The 17606-nt window shown below is 37.2% G+C and overlaps 3 protein-coding genes across 3 annotated transcripts in view; all 3 read left to right on the forward strand.

Moving 5' to 3' along the window:
- LOC136820361 (mediator of RNA polymerase II transcription subunit 23-like) overlaps positions 1-9032 on the forward strand; it is a 91747-nt gene extending 82715 nt beyond the window's left edge. Inside the window, exons 34-39 of the mRNA XM_067076548.1 lie at positions 2904-3069; positions 4230-4314; positions 5086-5300; positions 6191-6317; positions 7678-7766; positions 8112-9032. Coding sequence (XP_066932649.1) covers positions 2904-3069; positions 4230-4314; positions 5086-5300; positions 6191-6317; positions 7678-7766; positions 8112-8577 — 1148 coding nt within the window. The 3' untranslated portion in view covers positions 8578-9032. The remainder of the gene's footprint in view (positions 1-2903; positions 3070-4229; positions 4315-5085; positions 5301-6190; positions 6318-7677; positions 7767-8111) is intronic.
- On the forward strand, positions 289-1085 carry LOC136820365 (lactosylceramide 1,3-N-acetyl-beta-D-glucosaminyltransferase A-like). The gene has a single exon (XM_067076552.1). It carries the CDS (start codon positions 360-362, stop codon positions 984-986), a length of 627 nt encoding a protein of 208 aa, XP_066932653.1. The 5' UTR covers positions 289-359; the 3' UTR covers positions 987-1085.
- Positions 9033-12261: 3229 nt separating the features above from the next.
- LOC136820359 (uncharacterized) lies at positions 12262-17510 on the forward strand. The gene is made up of 4 exons (XM_067076545.1): positions 12262-12516; positions 13466-14740; positions 15292-15342; positions 16317-17510. Exons 1-4 carry the CDS (start codon positions 12288-12290, stop codon positions 16415-16417), a joined length of 1656 nt encoding a protein of 551 aa, XP_066932646.1. The 5' UTR covers positions 12262-12287; the 3' UTR covers positions 16418-17510.
- Positions 17511-17606: the final 96 nt, after the last annotated feature.

A 17606-nucleotide genomic window follows, 5' to 3' on the forward strand; every position in this document is an offset into this window, starting at 1 on the left:
GTGAAATCGATGCATGGAGTCTTGAACGAGGTGACGTCATCGATCGGTTGGACACCATCTCGGAGAATATACACAAAGATCGAACTGAGTTTAATAAGACACTAAAATTAATACATTCGAAATTAACAGATTTAATGAAATCAGAGAAAAATAGTGTTCTTCAAAATGTTGCACCTAGAGTTGACGGGAAGAAAAAGACACGAGTACGTTGCCCGAAAACGTATAAAAATCCTAGCGGTTACGTTATCAAAGACTCCGTTAGGGCGCCGTGCATCCACACGCTTATCTCCTTGTTATTTTAATTTCAACTCACGTATCACATTACGATCGACGTGGCACGATACGGGAGACGTGGGCCGATGCTTCACGTTGGAACATACGAGGTGATTTACCGTGGACAGGTAGTTTTCAACGTAGGATACGTGAACAAAACGCATAAAATATCTCACAAGTTACGTGAAGAGATGAAACATCACGGTGATCTGATTGTTGGTGACGTCAAAGAAAGTTTTTATACGCTGTCAAAAAAATTATCGATTGGAATCGATTGGCTACATCGAAATCTGGTCTTCGATTTTGTTCTAAAAACGGACGATGACGTTTTTATAAACATTCCTAAGGTTTTGAAAGCGTTAAATACGTTACCCAGTCACATTCAATATTTCGGCCACGTAATGTGGCGTCAACCTGTTGAACGCAAGGGGCGTTATAAACTCACGCCCGATGAATTCAAACACGACCGATTCGACCCGTACTGTTCTGGGGGTGGATTCATAGTCAGACAGGGCGTTATCGAGAAAATTGCTTGGTACCTTGTCTTTAATAGACCTTTGAAATACGAGGACGCCTATTTCGGATCGTTGGCGTTTAAAGCGGGCGTTGTACCATCCAAGGCGTATGATAAATATTTTTTGATGAGGAACCATAAATGCATCTATCACGGAAGAGATGTTTCTATCGCACAGGAGTGGACCCTCGGTGTATGAAGTCTTTAATGATCAGATCAAGCACTCAAATAGATCACTTTTGATTTTGAAAATACCTTGAGTGGGAACCAGAAACATTTATGTGTACCGTATTACTTCGAACAAACCCCCTCGAATAAACACCTCCCTCTACTTTCACTTTCCTGAAATGACACAGTTGTACGAAACGGCAAAACAAGGTTCCCATTCATTTTATTAAAGTGACCTTGGTTAAAAATTATTTGATAAACGCCCACTTCTTTTAACCTCCCCCCTCCCCCCTTGAATAAACACCCCTCTCAAAATCCAAGAGATTTAGACCACGTTCACACGCTACGGTTCCGTTTCGCTCGAAAACGAAATGAAGCCATTCTATTGGTTTAATTCGAGTTTTACGTCACTCCTAACCAATAGAATGGCTTCTTTTCGTTCCGTAGCGAAACGAAACCGTAGTGTGCGAACATGGTCTTATTGAACGCCCGGGGTGCTCATTCGAATTAATATGGTAGCCAAAAAAAGCAAACGTAACAGAGTCGGAAGATAATCCCTACTTGGTTTCTAACTTTATTTATCATTTTTCGTGTTATATTATTTATTATATATTTATATACAAGGGAGGAATATTTTTTGATTCCGGAAATAATCAATCGCGTTGAACATTCGTTTGAATTTCGGCTTTTATGTCGCTTTGCAGTGGTAAGTAGCACTGAGTTTATTCGAAATACCACCATAGTAGTCTACACAATGAACAGCTCCAGGCTTTTAGCCCTTAGTAGGAGTAGGAATTCTACGCTCTGAGGAAGATATGACATAACCTAAAACAATGGGGAATTCAAAATAACCAATTTCAGCCAACAAATTTCACGTTGACACTTAATTAAAGTCCTGAAGTTTTCTGAATGTGTATCGGATACCGTAAACTGTATTCACAACATCGAGTTTATGTATGTGTGTTTTTCTGCGACGGAGACGGTAAGGTTCTAATTTTTCTAGATCCTGACCAACTGAGGACGACGGTAAATCAGCACTTTTACTGTCCTCGATTTTGCGGTCAAAAGCGCAAATACATAACCTCGCTAACGTTGAAGCCGGACGAACAAACATGACATCGCACTTACGGGGAGTAGTCCAAAAGGTCAGACTCGTTGTTGGAGACCCACAATAGGTGAGTGTTGAATTCCCGGGGGGTGGGGGGGTACTAGGGTTGCGAGCTGACGGGGGGGGGGTGCAGCGCCCGACTTTCGAACTTTGGACCTTTACCGGAACTAAAAAGGAGAAAACAAAGGAAAATTTTTGGAATTTAACGACCCTTAGCGGGACAAATTTGACCAATTTTGACCAAATTTCGATCTTTCAGGGGGTAAAAAGTTGAAATTTTCCTAGTTTTCCGACCCTTAGTGGGACTGAAATTTGATTTTCTGATTTTTCCGACCCTTAGCGGGACTTTGGAAGTTCAAAAAAGGTACCCTTAAGGGCGGCACATACCGTACCCTCCATTTGCCTAAGTACCCCCCCCCCCGGGTTGAAATCTCCTCTCGGACCAACTGCGTGTTTTAACTACATACTTAAAATTTAAACTTTGGAAGTGTAGATCAGTCGGTAGAGCATTTACCTTACAATCTAAGGGTTTGTAGGTTAGATCTCCGGTCACCGCCAACTCAGCAAATTAGTAATTCCGATTAGGTGATCTGGTCTAAGCGGTAACTTAGTGAGAGCTGAGCATTCGACCTCCCAGGTCTAGTTAAAGTAGAAAAGGGGATGTACTCCCTCACTCTCAACTCAGCTGACAGCTACCAGATGAATATAATTCTTATTTACTTTAAAACATTTGAATTCAAATCTACTTTTAAATTGTTTTCTGTTTTTATTCTGTGTAAAACGTATTTTATAAGGATCTATAGTTTCCTTAACCTGCACAAATTATCAACATAATAACAGCAATTTTAGATCGCAATCCGCCACAATTTGCATCATGTGATTGGAGGTTCAACGAGTTTTCAAACCCGTCATCTCACGTGTTGCACGCGACGTGCGTCGAATTAATGACGTTACCGATGCACGGCGACGCCATCGGAAAGTCACTTATCGAAGTCATCTGCAAAAGGTTGGAGTTTCTAAACATGATTTCATTTCTCTTCGCTTTTGAACTCTCGTTCTTAAAAACCTACATGCGTGGATACAAATCCCAACCCATTAGGGCCAGGGCAAACCAGTCCAACATTTCATCCAACATGATTTTCCAATATTGGATTAAATGTTTGATGGAAAAACTTGCGTTGGATGAAGCGAAATCAAGGCCGGGGCAAACCGATCCAACATTTCATCCGACATTACTTGGAAAACAATGAAAATTCAAAAAAATAAAGAAAAAAGTACCACCAAACCAATCCAACACGAAAAATTACACAATTCAATGAGAGAACTTCTTTGATCTCGCCGCAAATGTTGGATGAAATGTTTGATGGCGATCAAACTTCATCCAACACCGTCCAACACGATTTTTTTTTTCTTTTTTTGAATTTTCATCTTTTTCCAAAAATTTGAATTGACGCAAACCGGTCCAACATTTCATCCAACATCAGAAAAAAGGCATGTTGGATGAAATGTTGGATCGGTTTGCCCTGGCCTTTAGGGAGCAAAAACCTCCGCACACTTTTCAGCCAAATAACGACATCTAGCCCTTCGGGATTTATAAAACTATGCTATCAACCCTTAAAGCATGATTGTATCATGCTAGAGTCCAGTTTACCAGTCAGGAATGACGTCAAAATATTTAAACTCATTTCCTTGTAAGTTTATTACCAGTCCCTTTAGAAGCCGACTGTGCTGCTAAAGGGTTTGACTTCTTCAAATGGTGAAGGGGATTACGTAACGGTAGTGGGTTTACTTCTGCTATAATAGCACCGGAAGATATCCTAAATCATAATCTGAACTATGCCTTTGACTAATTGACCAGCAAAGTTTCTCCAGTGCGGGTAAGCTTCGGAGTCTGTTGTCTAGATTTTGTTAGCAAAGACTATAACTACGATGGTAAGTTCTTGAGGAACAAAAAGAGTCTTTTCCGTCTCCAAATCCAACAAATTCTGAAAAGTTCGAAGAAATCCTAATCGATATTTATAATTAATATATTATAATTATGATTAATATATTATAATTATGATTACTAATTATAATCGAAATTATTATTCGAAATAATTTTCAACTGAGATTAAAAAACTTTGCTCCGACCACTGGACTTAACATTTTCTTTTATTTACTTCGCAGCGGTAATGCCAACAACTCCACATTTCTTCATTCGGACATCATGTCATGGATCAACGCTACAGCTCTCATACTCACATCCTTACCGGTAAGTCGGAAATTTTACAATTCTTGATATTCATCACCAGCCTGGGTATCCATGCTTAGAATTTTAGAAAAAAAATTCTTTCTCATGATTCTGATCAGCGATTGGATGTGCATTGGCCAGTAAGATACACTTGCATATACAGGGACAAATTTCCCTGCAGTTGGACCAGTGATCAGAGTATAAAAATCTAGACGGGGAAATCGTTTACAATCTGAATATCAAGGTTGTTTCACAACGGCTCCTTGTTCGAAAGCTATCTACCCGAAGGTAGGGGAGGGTGCTACTGTTTTTTCTAGATTGGTTCACTTACCCTTGAATATTCCCTTTAATTGCCGAGCGTCAAATAGAGAAGCACTAAGTATCATTTTGTACTAAGTACGAATTCTTTAGTATGACCCGGCCGGGGATTAAGCCATTGACTTCCAAGCAACGAAGGGCTAGAAACTTAGATGAGAAATGAAGCCACTTACTTCCCATCCAGAACGCCCACGCGTAGTTTTTACACAAACGCCGGATTGAAAGAAAAATCTGCATTCCTCAAAAACAAAGGAACCCCAATTCGTCGTCATGATTGCGGCGCGTTCTGGATGGGAAATAAGTGACTTCGTTTGTTTTTTCCTGGGAAAGGTAAGAGATTCTACTCTAGTCCTTTGGGCTTTAAACTCAATGGATTGAACCTGCGACATTACGAACGAATGGTAGCTGAACGCACCACCTTTGCACTACAGTTTATAGAACACTGGGCAATTTTTTCTTTACTTTACTTTATAGCAATCATACCTTTTCACCATCAACCAGTGCGTTTCTGACGTTCTACAAAACCACTTGTCGAAGTTCGTTCTCACATCCACAACTAGTCTACCATCTTTCTTTGACTTTTGTTCGAATTACTCTATGAATTGTGCAACATACCCTGATTTCATCGTCGCTTTGTTCCATGCTACTTGGCTACATGCAGGAGTTGGCCAATTTGTTCAATTATACAGGTAAGAAATACGATTTAATCAAGGAAGGATGTTGCTACTACGGAAAGGGAGCTTGATAGACAAAGCGAAATGTTTTATAATTGGGTGGCTTATGCAAATGACTCCTTGGCTTTGAGATTATGCACACTTATATCATATTAACTTTTGGCCGGGAGAGGCAAAATTCACATGGCCTTGGTTACGCTTAGCAACGGTAATAAAATCATATTTATAGCTTTAATATAAAGATACTCTGATCAAAGTTTTTTTTTTGAGTTGAGAGACTGGCCAGAGCTCCAGTGCATGTAACTTTTGAGACTAATGGGGAATAGATGTAATTCTTATGAAAATGGATAATGTGTTAAGTTCTTAATAATCCTCTTATTCATATAAAAAGCTGGTCGAACATGATAGTACTCTCTAAGGTACATACATCTCCGATCAAGAATTTCAACTAGCCGTGGATCGAGAGTCACGAAGGGTTTATTTAAAACTCAATGATTGTAACTCTTGATGAAATTGTCAATAGGGATTTTCCCGCGCCAGTCAACACTCGCTCGCTTTTAAACATGTTGAATATTTTTATTAATTTACTCGAGATTCTGTGAATGATTGCAGTAAAACCCCCAACCTAAACCCAATGGGCACAAACGTCTTTTGGACTTCCAAATGTACGTTTCTAGGACGTCCAAAGGTCTTAAAGCCGTCCATTGAATGTCCATAAGGCGTTGCGTGCCCATAGGGAAGGACGCTTTCAAAGGGGGACTTTTTCTTTTAAGATTAGCCCCTAAACCAGGAAATTTTGAAAGTCTCCGGGTTTTTTTCAATCAAATCCTCATAAAAAAAGTTTCCAAAGACAGACACACTGGTGCCCGCTAATTAGTGGTTACACTGTATTTTGCTCTTTTCAGTTTCCTGCGAGACACGTTGAAACCATTGATCGAAACAGAGACACAACTCTTATACGTATTATGTTTGTATGGACCCTTCATTCAACGTTTCCAATCGGAGAATCAACAACATCGATGTCTATTTGAGGTAATTATGGTGAAAAACTTGTACAGTTGACGCTCTCTAATTCGATTTTCAAGGGTAACTGGGATTTTCATTGAATAAGGGGATACCGATTAGTAGAGCATCGTTTATGAGACTTTCTTGTTTTGACGGTGACTTTCAGTATTATCATGTAAAGGAGCGTATCGAATAGAGAAGCGTCGTTTTTGAGAGTTTCTTGTTGACGGTGACTTTCAATATAATCGAATGTTGAATTAGAGAGCGTCAACTATATTATGATGCCGTTTGAGTGGGTCATTTCCGAAAGAGAATCTATTTCTTTTGTTTTAGAGGTCATATTTTCCGTTCCGGGGAATGCTTGAGCGGGTCCCCCTAAAATAAGCAAACATCCAGGGAGTATCTAAAATCTTAGTAATTATACCACATTTCTACAAGAAATTGATTTTTTTTCTTCTTCATTTTTCATTTTCATTTTCGTTTTTTTTCCAAATTTTTACTTGATAACATTCCACTCACGAATATCTTTTTTAACGAGCACAAAATCGCAACTTGATTCGAATTCTATCAAAAGTTACAGCCACTTTTGTATCCAGCTGCAAATTATTTTGAGACAGACTTTATAAACCCTCGAATGTGACGGAGCCCGATTTTCGAAAGAAAATTTTTTTGGGCAAATTTGGGCCAAAAAACGGCTAAAAAACGGGTTTTTTTGGACTTAATGAAAAAATGGATCATTAACTTTTTCTGATTTTTTAAACGAAAGTAGGGTACCCTCATAGGCAAAAGATAGCTCAAGTAGATTTTTTCAAAAAAATTTTGTTGGCTCAAAAAACGCATGTTTATCTATAAGAATCACTATTAACAAGCATACATCAATGTTCTTTGCCAAATTACTCAATATTTTGATGAGATAGATGTATTTTTCCTCACAAAGTCTTGAATATGAAAGAATATTTCAAGAGCATGAAACTTTGGTTTCTAAACGTTTTTTTTTATAAGAAACAAACGACTAATTTTAATAGATCGTAACTATTTGTGTTCTGAATGATTGTTTAATGGTCACGCTCACGTAGATATCAATTATATACGTGTTAAATGCATAACCAGGTAGGTCCATAAAAGTATCACTTGTTCGATAGTTTAACTACTCGATGGCTCCCTGGATTGCTCCACTAACTATTGATCCTTTTCTTAATTGCTGAGTATCAAGTAGAGAAGCATAAATTACCTATTTTGTACTAATAAGTACGGACGAGTATGACCCGACCAGAAATCGAACCCATGAACTTCGTCGTCACTGAAGGGATATGTTGATCGAGCAGAAAATTAACTGACTATCCCTTTCTTCACAGCTATTACTGTTATTTTCTTTTCATTTCATTAGATTTGCAGTGAATTTTACTTGATCATTGAGCAAGTATCAAGAAATTGTCAAACACCTTTGGTTTTCGTGGATGTCATGAGTGACTTTCTGTATGTTATTATAATTTCTCTGTATTTTCTAGTTTGTTTTACGTCTTTTTGTCCAGTGTCGTAGACGAAATCCATAGTAGAACTACGCAAATGTCAAACATCCCCCGTCAAGAAAAACCAGGGAAATGCTTGATAAAAATTATATGGATATTTAATCTTATTCCGGGGTTCGCCTCTCTCTCAGTAGCAGAATTTCATCTGCTGATGTTCCTATACTTATTACTATTTCAAGGGCTAAGAGATTTTGGGATGAATTGGTTTGTTAACTAAAAGGGTTAACTATCTTCCAAAAAGTTTGTAAATTGAAATTCGAAGTACGAATAATTTTACACTCGCTATTTATAGATATCACATCAAATATATGTTTGTCGGTGACAATCTACGTGGAGTCATCTCAAATACTATGGACAATTTCCACGAGTCGCTTCAAAAGAAACTCAAATTCATGGTCTCACCTGCAACCACCACACCTCTGGCAGCCAGTGGCGCCGCTTCAATAAAAATGGAGAATTTTGGTGGTCCACAACAACCGCTGGCAGCCACTATGACTCCGCAACAACAGCAGAGTGCGCAACATCAACAGCAATTGATTCAACAACAACTTTTGTTGAAACTGCAACAACAGAAACACCTGCAACAACAACAACTTCAAGCACAACAACAAGCTCAGCAACAAGCTCAACAACAACAAGTTCAGCAACAAGCACAACAACAACAAGCTCAACAGCAACAAGCTCAACAGCAACAACAGCTGAAACAACAAAACACTCAACAAAATACAACTCTACAATCACCCATCGATTTGACATGAACCATTGGTGATAATGGAAAAGGAATTCATTGTTTTCTGCTTGCATCTTTTAAAAGATTCCTTTTTTACTACAACAGCATAAAGACATACTTCCTGACAGGTCTACAGCTTGATTTTGACCCATCATTTAAAATACTTCTATATTTACCATAGAATCAGAGAAAATTCTACAAGACAAGACAAGAATGTACAAAGAAAAGACAATTGTAATACTGCTGAAAAAGAACAATGGAAAAACTACTGAAAAAGAACAATGGAAAAACTAAATGATAAGGGCACAATAGAATCTTACATATCCTTCTGAACTGAACAATTTGATATCATTTTGGAAAACGGTTTTACTTTTAACTTGATTTGGGGGGTGTAGGGTGTAGAGCTTTTACAACAAACACCCAACTTAATGAACCATGGAGATCATTTTATTTTTTTTAAAGACAAAATCTTTTTTTAACAAACGCGTGTCAAACTATTTAGTTTGTAAGAGGTCGTGGACATTATCCAATTATCGGTCTGAGTCTTCCTATTCGATAGCTGTCTAATGAAATGTAGTGCTGCATCCCATTTCTTGTACCTTCCCTCTTACCTTCGAACAGTCTCTATAATTTTAAAACATAAGATAACAATTTCAAAACCTTGGTAGAACCATAGTTAGCCCCCTTTTAATAGGGATGGATGCCAAATCTTTTGGCGGCCTTTGTAGGGGGTACCAAGATTTGCCTAAAACACTTTAGAAATAACACACGTAGAAATTTAGGAGGAGATCAAAATAAGAAAGAGGAAATTTCCTGTTTGGAAATTTCGTGCAAAGGTCACATTTTTCATCACTAAAATAACATGTTAGGGACTCTCTTTACTTAATTTTGAGATTAATTTAAACGCCCCCCCCCCCCAACCTGAGGAGGGGAGCGTTCATTTGAAACAAGTAAGTATGTATACAGAAATATAATATGAAGCTACTTTTTTGGTGGTTGTTCACTTGATTGCGTGATTTCCTAGAGCTTCTAATGCCTTACTTTTTTGTAGAGAGCACTCTGATTTCAGGCTGTGTATGTTTTTTATCAAGTTGACATATTTGTACTCAAATGATAATAAAAAGGAAAAATGAGGCCCTCATCTTTCACTGATATTGATATTGATAGATTATTTAAATAACCCCACACCCTTCCTTTAAAGTAAGCTGGGTATTTCCTTGTAAGGAAAGGGAGCAACCGAATTATTCATAGAATTTCATTGCTTTGTACCCCAACTTTCGTTTCATTACCACTCCTTTAACGTTTCAGCATAAAAAACTAACGCCAGTAAGTCAAGACTAAAATTCTAAGAAATACGCAAACATCTGAGTTAGAAGCATTCTTAAAAAGTATTGTTGTATGACTTTAGAAGTGACATTATTTGAGTGATATAACATTAGTTTTGATAGGATCATTTCTCATTTCATCAATAACGATTTAAACATCTCTTATCAAAACTTTCTGCGTCATTTAAGGCAATTTATCAAAAAAACTTGTATTAACAAGAATCTTTCTAATCTTTATGGTTTTGTTGTATATTGTTGTATGTTATGTAGAGAGTATAATTTGATGACATTGATATTTTAAGAGGCCCCTTAGCGGTTTTCGTGATGGCGTGATTGGCGTTTTTCAAGTTCGTGATTTAAGATTTTAAAGTGCAACATTGCGTGATCGGAGGAACCAACGGGGGGGGGGCTCTTTTAGCATGACATTGATATTTTAACATGGCATGACATGGTTGGTTGAAGTTATGTTATGCTTTTGGTAGGATTTTCATATGCGAAGTATATGTACCAAGCATATGCCTTTCAGAAGGCAATTTTGACGTTCATGCCTTATTGATGCGGTGAGAATTTATTAACTAAACAAACATTGAAGGGGCGAAATGTCAATTTTGGTTTAATGTTTAGAGTTCAAGCTGATATTAAGGTCCTTTAACCTTAAATTCTTTTTGAAAAATGCTTAAAATTCTCAACTTAATTTTTGAAATCCAAAACTTCTAACTGGCATAAGCGTGTAACTTGAGAGTTAGACAATGGTTTTGGTACCATTATATCCTTTCTAAAAGCATTCTGTTTATTTCCTTTTAAATCAAGTGGTCAGGAGTTATAGCCTTAAGTCTGGGACTCTGTATTTTGGCAAATTAGAACGTTTACAAGTTTTTTTATAAGAATAACTATATAAGAACATAAGGCTTCGATGGCCAAAATGTTAAGAACATTTTAGGGATTTGCGGACTTTAAATCACCGAATTTCTTAGGAAAATGGACAAAGTTACTAACAAAATGGCGAAAATAAGGACATGTTAAAAATGTTCTTATAGAAAAACGTGTATAAACGTCACTCGGGTTTTAAGAGTTAAGACAATAAAATAAATGTATCAAGATCATTTTAATAACATTTTAACTCAGAAAATAACGATGATGTAAGAACAGCCAGGGTCATCTAAAATTGACTGATTCTTATATAAAAAAGGTTGCACTGCAGTTTCGAAAGGAAAAGTACCTTGTGTCTGTTTTATAGATACAATGTTGACATGACTATGGTTGTTGAGTTTGACATAACTATTGTATAGTTTATTTTCTAGATCAACTAAAATTGCTTTTATAACATTTTTCTAGCAATATTAACTGATTAAAGGTTTGCATGTTTCCAAGAGGTGATGTATTTATTGTATCTAATGGTAGTTCACTGGCAGATTTAAGACAATAGGCACTTTCCGCAATCACAACGAGTACGACAACGAGAACGTGAAAACATCAAATTCACACCTTTGAGCTGTCAAAACTTGTCAAAACTCTGAGTAAACCCCAATTTCTCGTTGTCTCTTCTCGTGCCCGACGGCAAATCACTCATTTTGGCGTTGTCAGACAACGTGAGATTTCTAACATAAAAATCAATATCAAGCAAAAAGTAAGACAATTTTGAAAATTATTTTTCAGAATCTTTAAACTTTTTATCATTTTTTAGCTTTTTTTCTTGTGCTAGATGTGTAAGTTTCAAGTATTGAATTTTTGAAATCCTGATTTAAAATTTGTTCAGTTTGTTAATTTCGTTACTAATAACATTACAAAATAATTCTGATCATTACAGTATTTTTAGTTTGCATTGAAAAAGAAAAGCTTCGAGATTTTCTGCAGGATTTTGCGTTTTTTGTTACTTTAAAAAAATGATAGACGTTGTCGTTGTGAAAAATAATTGCGGAATCAAAAATGAGCCACAACGGCAACTTCTCTATTTTTTCACACCTATATGTTATTTCACAAGTTTTGCCGTTGTCGTTGCCGTTCTCGTTGTGACTGCGGAAAGTCTCTAATAGAGAAAGTACGCCGGAAACATGCGAAGGAGTGCAATGCTCGTTAAAAGACAATGAATTTCCAATTACAAATCTTTTCCCCTGATAAGTTCGAAACAAGGGGGTTTTTGACAACGGAGGTGGAGGTAATTGTTGACACTAAATACCCCCCCACCACCACAAATTAAGGTAATTATAGTATAAAACTATAAAACCTAAAATCTCCATTGACAGTTGGAAATATTTACAAAGAATCTTAATGGTTCCTCCGGGATCCTGATCCCCAATATAAGTTGGCAGAAAATTTCGCGAATTTGTGGAATGGACAAAAATAATCTAATCACATTAAATTATCCTTTAATTGTTTTCTATACTAGAAATAACAATTCCAAATTCACCGAGGCATGAGAGTCAACATCAATTTATATTTGATTCTTGTATCTTATTTCATTATTATAAATTCCATAAATTGCAAGAGGAAAGATTGTCCTTTGCTTGGTACACAGCTGGTTAATACGTCACATGGTATAAAACAACCTGTTTGCAAGTGCAAACATAACAAGAGGAGTCATCACCATAACTATTTCTACTGCAGAGATACCAGGAAAGGTCCAAAGGTTTATATCCTTAAAGGTATTTTTATACGGAAACACTCGGAAAAATTCCAGACTTTTTATTTGACTGACTTACCCTTTAACGACTGCGTAAATTACCGCGGCTTTTTTAAGAGCCGTGCCAAAAAGACTGAATGGGCTCTTCCAGAAAAAATCCGTTCATGGGGGGGGTGGAGGATGAATTGTCAAGGGGTATTGAAAAAATTGCAATGTCCAGGGGGTAAATTCCAATGTCCAGGGGTAATTTTTTGTGTCCACGGGGTTGATTTGGTGTTTGTCCAGGGGTATAACCCGTGTCCAGGGGGTTAAAAATCAAAACGTCCAGGGGTAATTCATGAAATAAATAATATATCCTCCACCCCCCCATGAACGGATTTTTTCTGGAAGAGCCCAATGATAGAATAACGCGTCAGAAAACACCCCTTTCTCACAGACCCGATTGGACCTTTTCCCATTAGTCATAATATCTTCCCCAGTGGAAAATATTCATCAGTTTTTGTCATCGCTGAAAAGGTTCAAATAAACAAAGCCTCAATTCCAAATAATTCTCCATCACCGTTGATTTTTCTGACTTAAAAACAGTGGAATTCAATCCCCAATCCATGGAAAACACATGGTGCCTAACCCGAGAGTCGTCTCCCCTATTACCACGAGCATGGTTGAAATATATTGAGAATTTTGGTTATTTCAACGTTTTTCAAGATTTAAAGTTCCGGCGAGAAAGTCGATTTTGGGCTATCTCTTTATATCGAATATTTCAATTTGGGAGGGGTTGGCATAGACTTCCAGGCTATATTCTGAGCCTTATTGGACTATTTTTGTCTTAAGTCTTAAGTCTCATGTTGAAACTCAGAGTTAAAACTCTACCCTTCCAACCTACTTTAGAGCACTTACAAATCGATTGTGGTTTCAAAACTTCCCGGTGGATTACCTTGATTGCATTGATCAACCTTTATTTTTCTTAACAGGTCGTTGGTGGAACGAATCTCTCGGTAGCAAAACACTTCCATGCCCCTTCGGCTATTGTCGAAATGACTCTACAAAAGGAGAAAGCGATTACCGCCTGTTAGATGTTAACAACCAATGTGCCGAAGGTCGAGAAGGCAGACTTTGTAGTCAGTGTAAAAAGGGACTTAGTGTTATGTTCTTGAGTGAAGATTGTGAAAAATGCACCAATTATTTCATCCTTATCATCCCAGGATTTTTAATCTTGCTTTCTTTGCTCATTCTGGTCATCATATATTTCAACGTAAACGCATTTTCAGGATATTTTAACGCGTGTTTATATTCATATCAAGTAATGGGAGTTTTTATACCCAAGTACGTAGTTCTAAAGCTAGATAAAGTCACTCTTTTTATCTTATTCGGACCTGGTTTACAAGGAACTGGTGGTAATATTAAATTTTGTTTATTCGACGGTATGGACAATTTGGATAAGATTGGATTGGTGTATCTTTTTCCTGTATGGATGATTTTATTTACTGTTTTCATTAATTACCTACCCGACAGCTTCTGGAAACGTATTACCAAGCGGCAAACATTTGGACATCGGAATACGTCGATTTGCCGTGCCTTGAGTTTTATTGCCGTTCTCTGTTACTCTCTTATAACAACGGTTACTTTAGATTTACTTGATCGAGTGACAGTTGAAAATAATAAAGATTTCGTATATCGTGCAGCATTTGTTGAATATTTGCATGGAAGCAAGCATATGGGATTATTTGCTTTTGCATTAGTTATTGGCTTTGTTTTTGTGGTAGGATTCCCCGTCCTGCTTCTGGTCACGCCGTTCGTGGAGAACTGTTTTTCACGTCATATGAAAGTACGTCTACAACCTACGTTGGACATTTTAAAATTCTGCTTTAAACGTAAAATGATGGTGTTCTCTGCTTTCTATTTTATTTGTCGACTCAGCATTCTTTTGATAACTGTTTCTGTGAAAAATGATATGCCGAAAGCATTTTTATTGGCAATGGTATCGTGTTTATTTTTGGTCATTTTTGCTATATGCAAACCGTATCATAGATGGAATTTTAACTTTTGGGATTTAATACAACTTGGGAATATCTGCTTAATCAGCATTATTGGTTTGTTACTTCAAGTTCAATCTGCCATGAGGAGAGAGCTTCGTAACCGCTCCATAGTTTTGTTGACGGTTTTGATTTATGTTCCGTTGGCAATCGCATTTTCAAGGATTATATCGTTTATGGTTGTGAAAAAAATGAAAGACAATACGTGGTGTTGTAAGTGAAACAAAGCTTCTGTTTTTTTTGCCAGTTAATGGCCGGTCTCCACTTGCGCGCGCTGCGATCGCTCTTTTTGGCTTTAATCCTTTTTGCTTGGAAACAAAGATTACGTCATAAAAATGTAGCGCGCGCTCGAAAAAAAAGTTGAACACGTTTCAACTATTTTCAACCGTTACGTCAGATCGCGCCAATGGAGTTGCTTCATTTTTCTTTTGACCAATAGCGTGAAAGCTTTGCTCGAAAAAGTGCGATCGAAGCGCGCGCAAGTGGAGACCGGCCTTAAGTCCTTAAGTAAGAGGTAAAGAAATGGCGTGTTTTGCGTTAAAAGCGCGTACACTAAAAACTTCTTTGCCATTTTTATATTGTTCCTTAAGCACGCTGTTTTATCTTTTTACACTTATTTCAATTTTTTTAAAGAACACGGCAAGGGGCTCAAGTTTTTACCAAGACATAATATGAGGTGCAAATTTTTTCAAAATTTTGAAAAACTAACTTACTTCAAGAAAAGCTTGCATCTTCATTTTTTTTCGCTTTCCCTTTGATTTTAGGTTATCAAAAATGGAATAATTTGCGAAAAGATGCTTTGTTTGGAAATGAAGGTACCTTTTGTTTTCTAATCATTTTTTCTGATATCTACCGAGTTATAAAGTTACCGCTCTATATAAAATAGGTAATATTCAGTCAAATTTTCAACCCCGGGGGTACTACCCTTGTCGACCGACTGGGGTTTTCCGCTGGGGCTCATAAAATAGACGCTACGTGGGATTCATATTTTAAGTGTTCTCAATTATCACAAAATGTTTCCTAATCTCCCCGAAAAGGTACCTTATGAGTAGCCGATTTTGCGACCCTAGGGACTTGAAGAGGTGAAAAAAGACCCAGATCAGCCGACTGGCCTGACCTTTTTGCCCAAGTACCCACCCCGGGATTTAGTCTAATTCCTACCCTGTCACTGAAGTTTTTTTTTCACCTAACAACCCTTAAAGCTTGAAGGGAGTAGTTTAGAAAGAGGAGTGACATCAAAATTATTTGGCCATCAGAATATCAATTCCAGACATTTTGACGTCAATTCTTCGTGGTAAACTTTTCAAAGACCAGTCCCATTGCGCTTTAATGGTAGGCTGCTGGCATCCACTAATGGATTCGTGCTCCTTATAGTCCTATACTACCTGGAGTTTTGTAGAGGTCTGCGATTCAGACTACTTTAATGGTTGATAGATGTTGAGACTGACACACCCCCTTCTCACAGACCCACTGGGACCTCTTTCCACTGGAAATTGGCCAAAATATCTGAAAATATCGTCCCCAGTGGGAAATTAAACTCTCATTTTTGTCCCCGTTGAAAATAATCAGATAAGCAAATCCTCACTGCAAATCATTATGCTATTTCTTACCATCCCCACTGAATTTTTTGCCTCGAAAACAATCAAATATAAATCCCCATTTTAATCCCTATCGAGTTTTGGTCCGTTATTTTTACCACCACTGGCTGACAAAATCCCACCGGGGTCTATGAGAAGGGGTGTACTTATTCCTTTGTGGATGAATTGTACTATCCATTTAATATTTTTAGGTGCGAACATTGGACATCCAGTACCACAGCGAGTGAGGGATTCTAACGAAAATGAAACATTTCAAAACTCTCTTCTGAGATTGGGTCATTCCATTTTATAACCATACAATGGGGTGGACGAACTTTCCCTGGGAATAAACTGAGAAGATTTTCCAAGAGGTCTAAGGAAGTGTTTTTTCATGTTTCCAGGGGGTAAAAAGCTATTCTTAAACTTCCAGGGAGTTAACGACTGATATTAGTTCGTCCACCCTCACTTTAACAGATGAAAATAATTTTTTCATTTTTTTGCAGATTTTTCTATTTTCCAGGGGGTATCCACACATTTCCAAGAAATGTGTTTTGACTTGAAAAGGTTCGTCCACCCCCAGTATGGAAATATTTTAGAACAGCCCTAATTTTTCGAAGCCTAGAAATACTTATTATTTTACTTCAACTTTAGCGCCAATTCTATGCTGATTCTTCTAAAACTGATCTTAGAAATTTATTGTATTAATATTTTTCTTATTATTATTATCAATATTGACTTATTTAGGTTCAATCTTTTCGTAGGATTTTTAGCGTTCGTTCCAACTGGTACTTGGCTTCTTTCAGGCGAATTCCCAGTGGAGTTTTGGTCAAGTTTTTTTGAGAATTCTTCTTTATATAGATTCTTTACCGCCTTTTTCTGAGCACGCTGTACAGTCAACAAGGATTATTTTCCTTTTTCTATAATGGATAGAAAACATTTCTTGGTGGCACACCATTTTGTCACATTATATGAAATTGGTTACTTCCTCGTTTGAAATTGATTGAAGTATGTTTTCTATAAGAACTCATAAACTTTTTTCGTTTTTTGGTCCGCACATTCTTATCTAAATTTGTCTTGGGGAAACGAGAAGTTTTTTTCGCTTTGGTGCAATGCAACACGCTCCATCACACCAACAGAAGAAAAAAAATGCGTGTCCCGTGGTTTCTTTTTTTGTTTCATGGGACAAAAAGTGAGGGAAATACTCAAAAGAAACGCTGATTTTGTCCCAGGGAAAAAAGTGAGATTTCACTTTTATTGGTAGAAAGAAAAATGGAGTGGAGACATGAGAAAACGTTTCAGGTTGGTGGGGTGGAGCATGTTGCATTGCACTAACGCAGAAAAAACTTCTCGTGCCTCCAAGCCTTGACTCATACACTGGTTTTTTTGCGTTCTTTGATTCAAGTTGAGAAAATATCGACATAAGTCAACATATTTATGCGGATTTAACCATTCTTTCTGACTTAGGTGTGTACCGTTTGTTGTTATAAATCATCTGAAAGGGA

Source organism: Clytia hemisphaerica, unplaced genomic scaffold, assembly GCF_902728285.1.
Source record: "Clytia hemisphaerica strain Z4C2 unplaced genomic scaffold, Clytia hemisphaerica genome assembly, whole genome shotgun sequence".
NCBI classification, from domain to species: Eukaryota; Metazoa; Cnidaria; class Hydrozoa; order Leptothecata; family Clytiidae; genus Clytia; species Clytia hemisphaerica.

Bases quoted from the DNA above. Each gene is read 5' to 3' on its own strand.
- LOC136820365 (XM_067076552.1), top strand. From the start codon at position 360: ATGCTTCACGTTGGAACATACGAGGTGATTTACCGTGGACAGGTAGTT.
- LOC136820359 (XM_067076545.1), top strand. From the start codon at position 12,288: ATGAGAGTCAACATCAATTTATATTTGATTCTTGTATCTTATTTCATT. The intron at 12,517-13,465 runs GTATTTTTATAC...TTTTCTTAACAG, and splicing joins AAAGGTTTATATCCTTAAAG to GTCGTTGGTGGAACGAATCT. The intron at 15,343-16,316 runs GTACCTTTTGTT...TAATATTTTTAG, and splicing joins TGCTTTGTTTGGAAATGAAG to GTGCGAACATTGGACATCCA.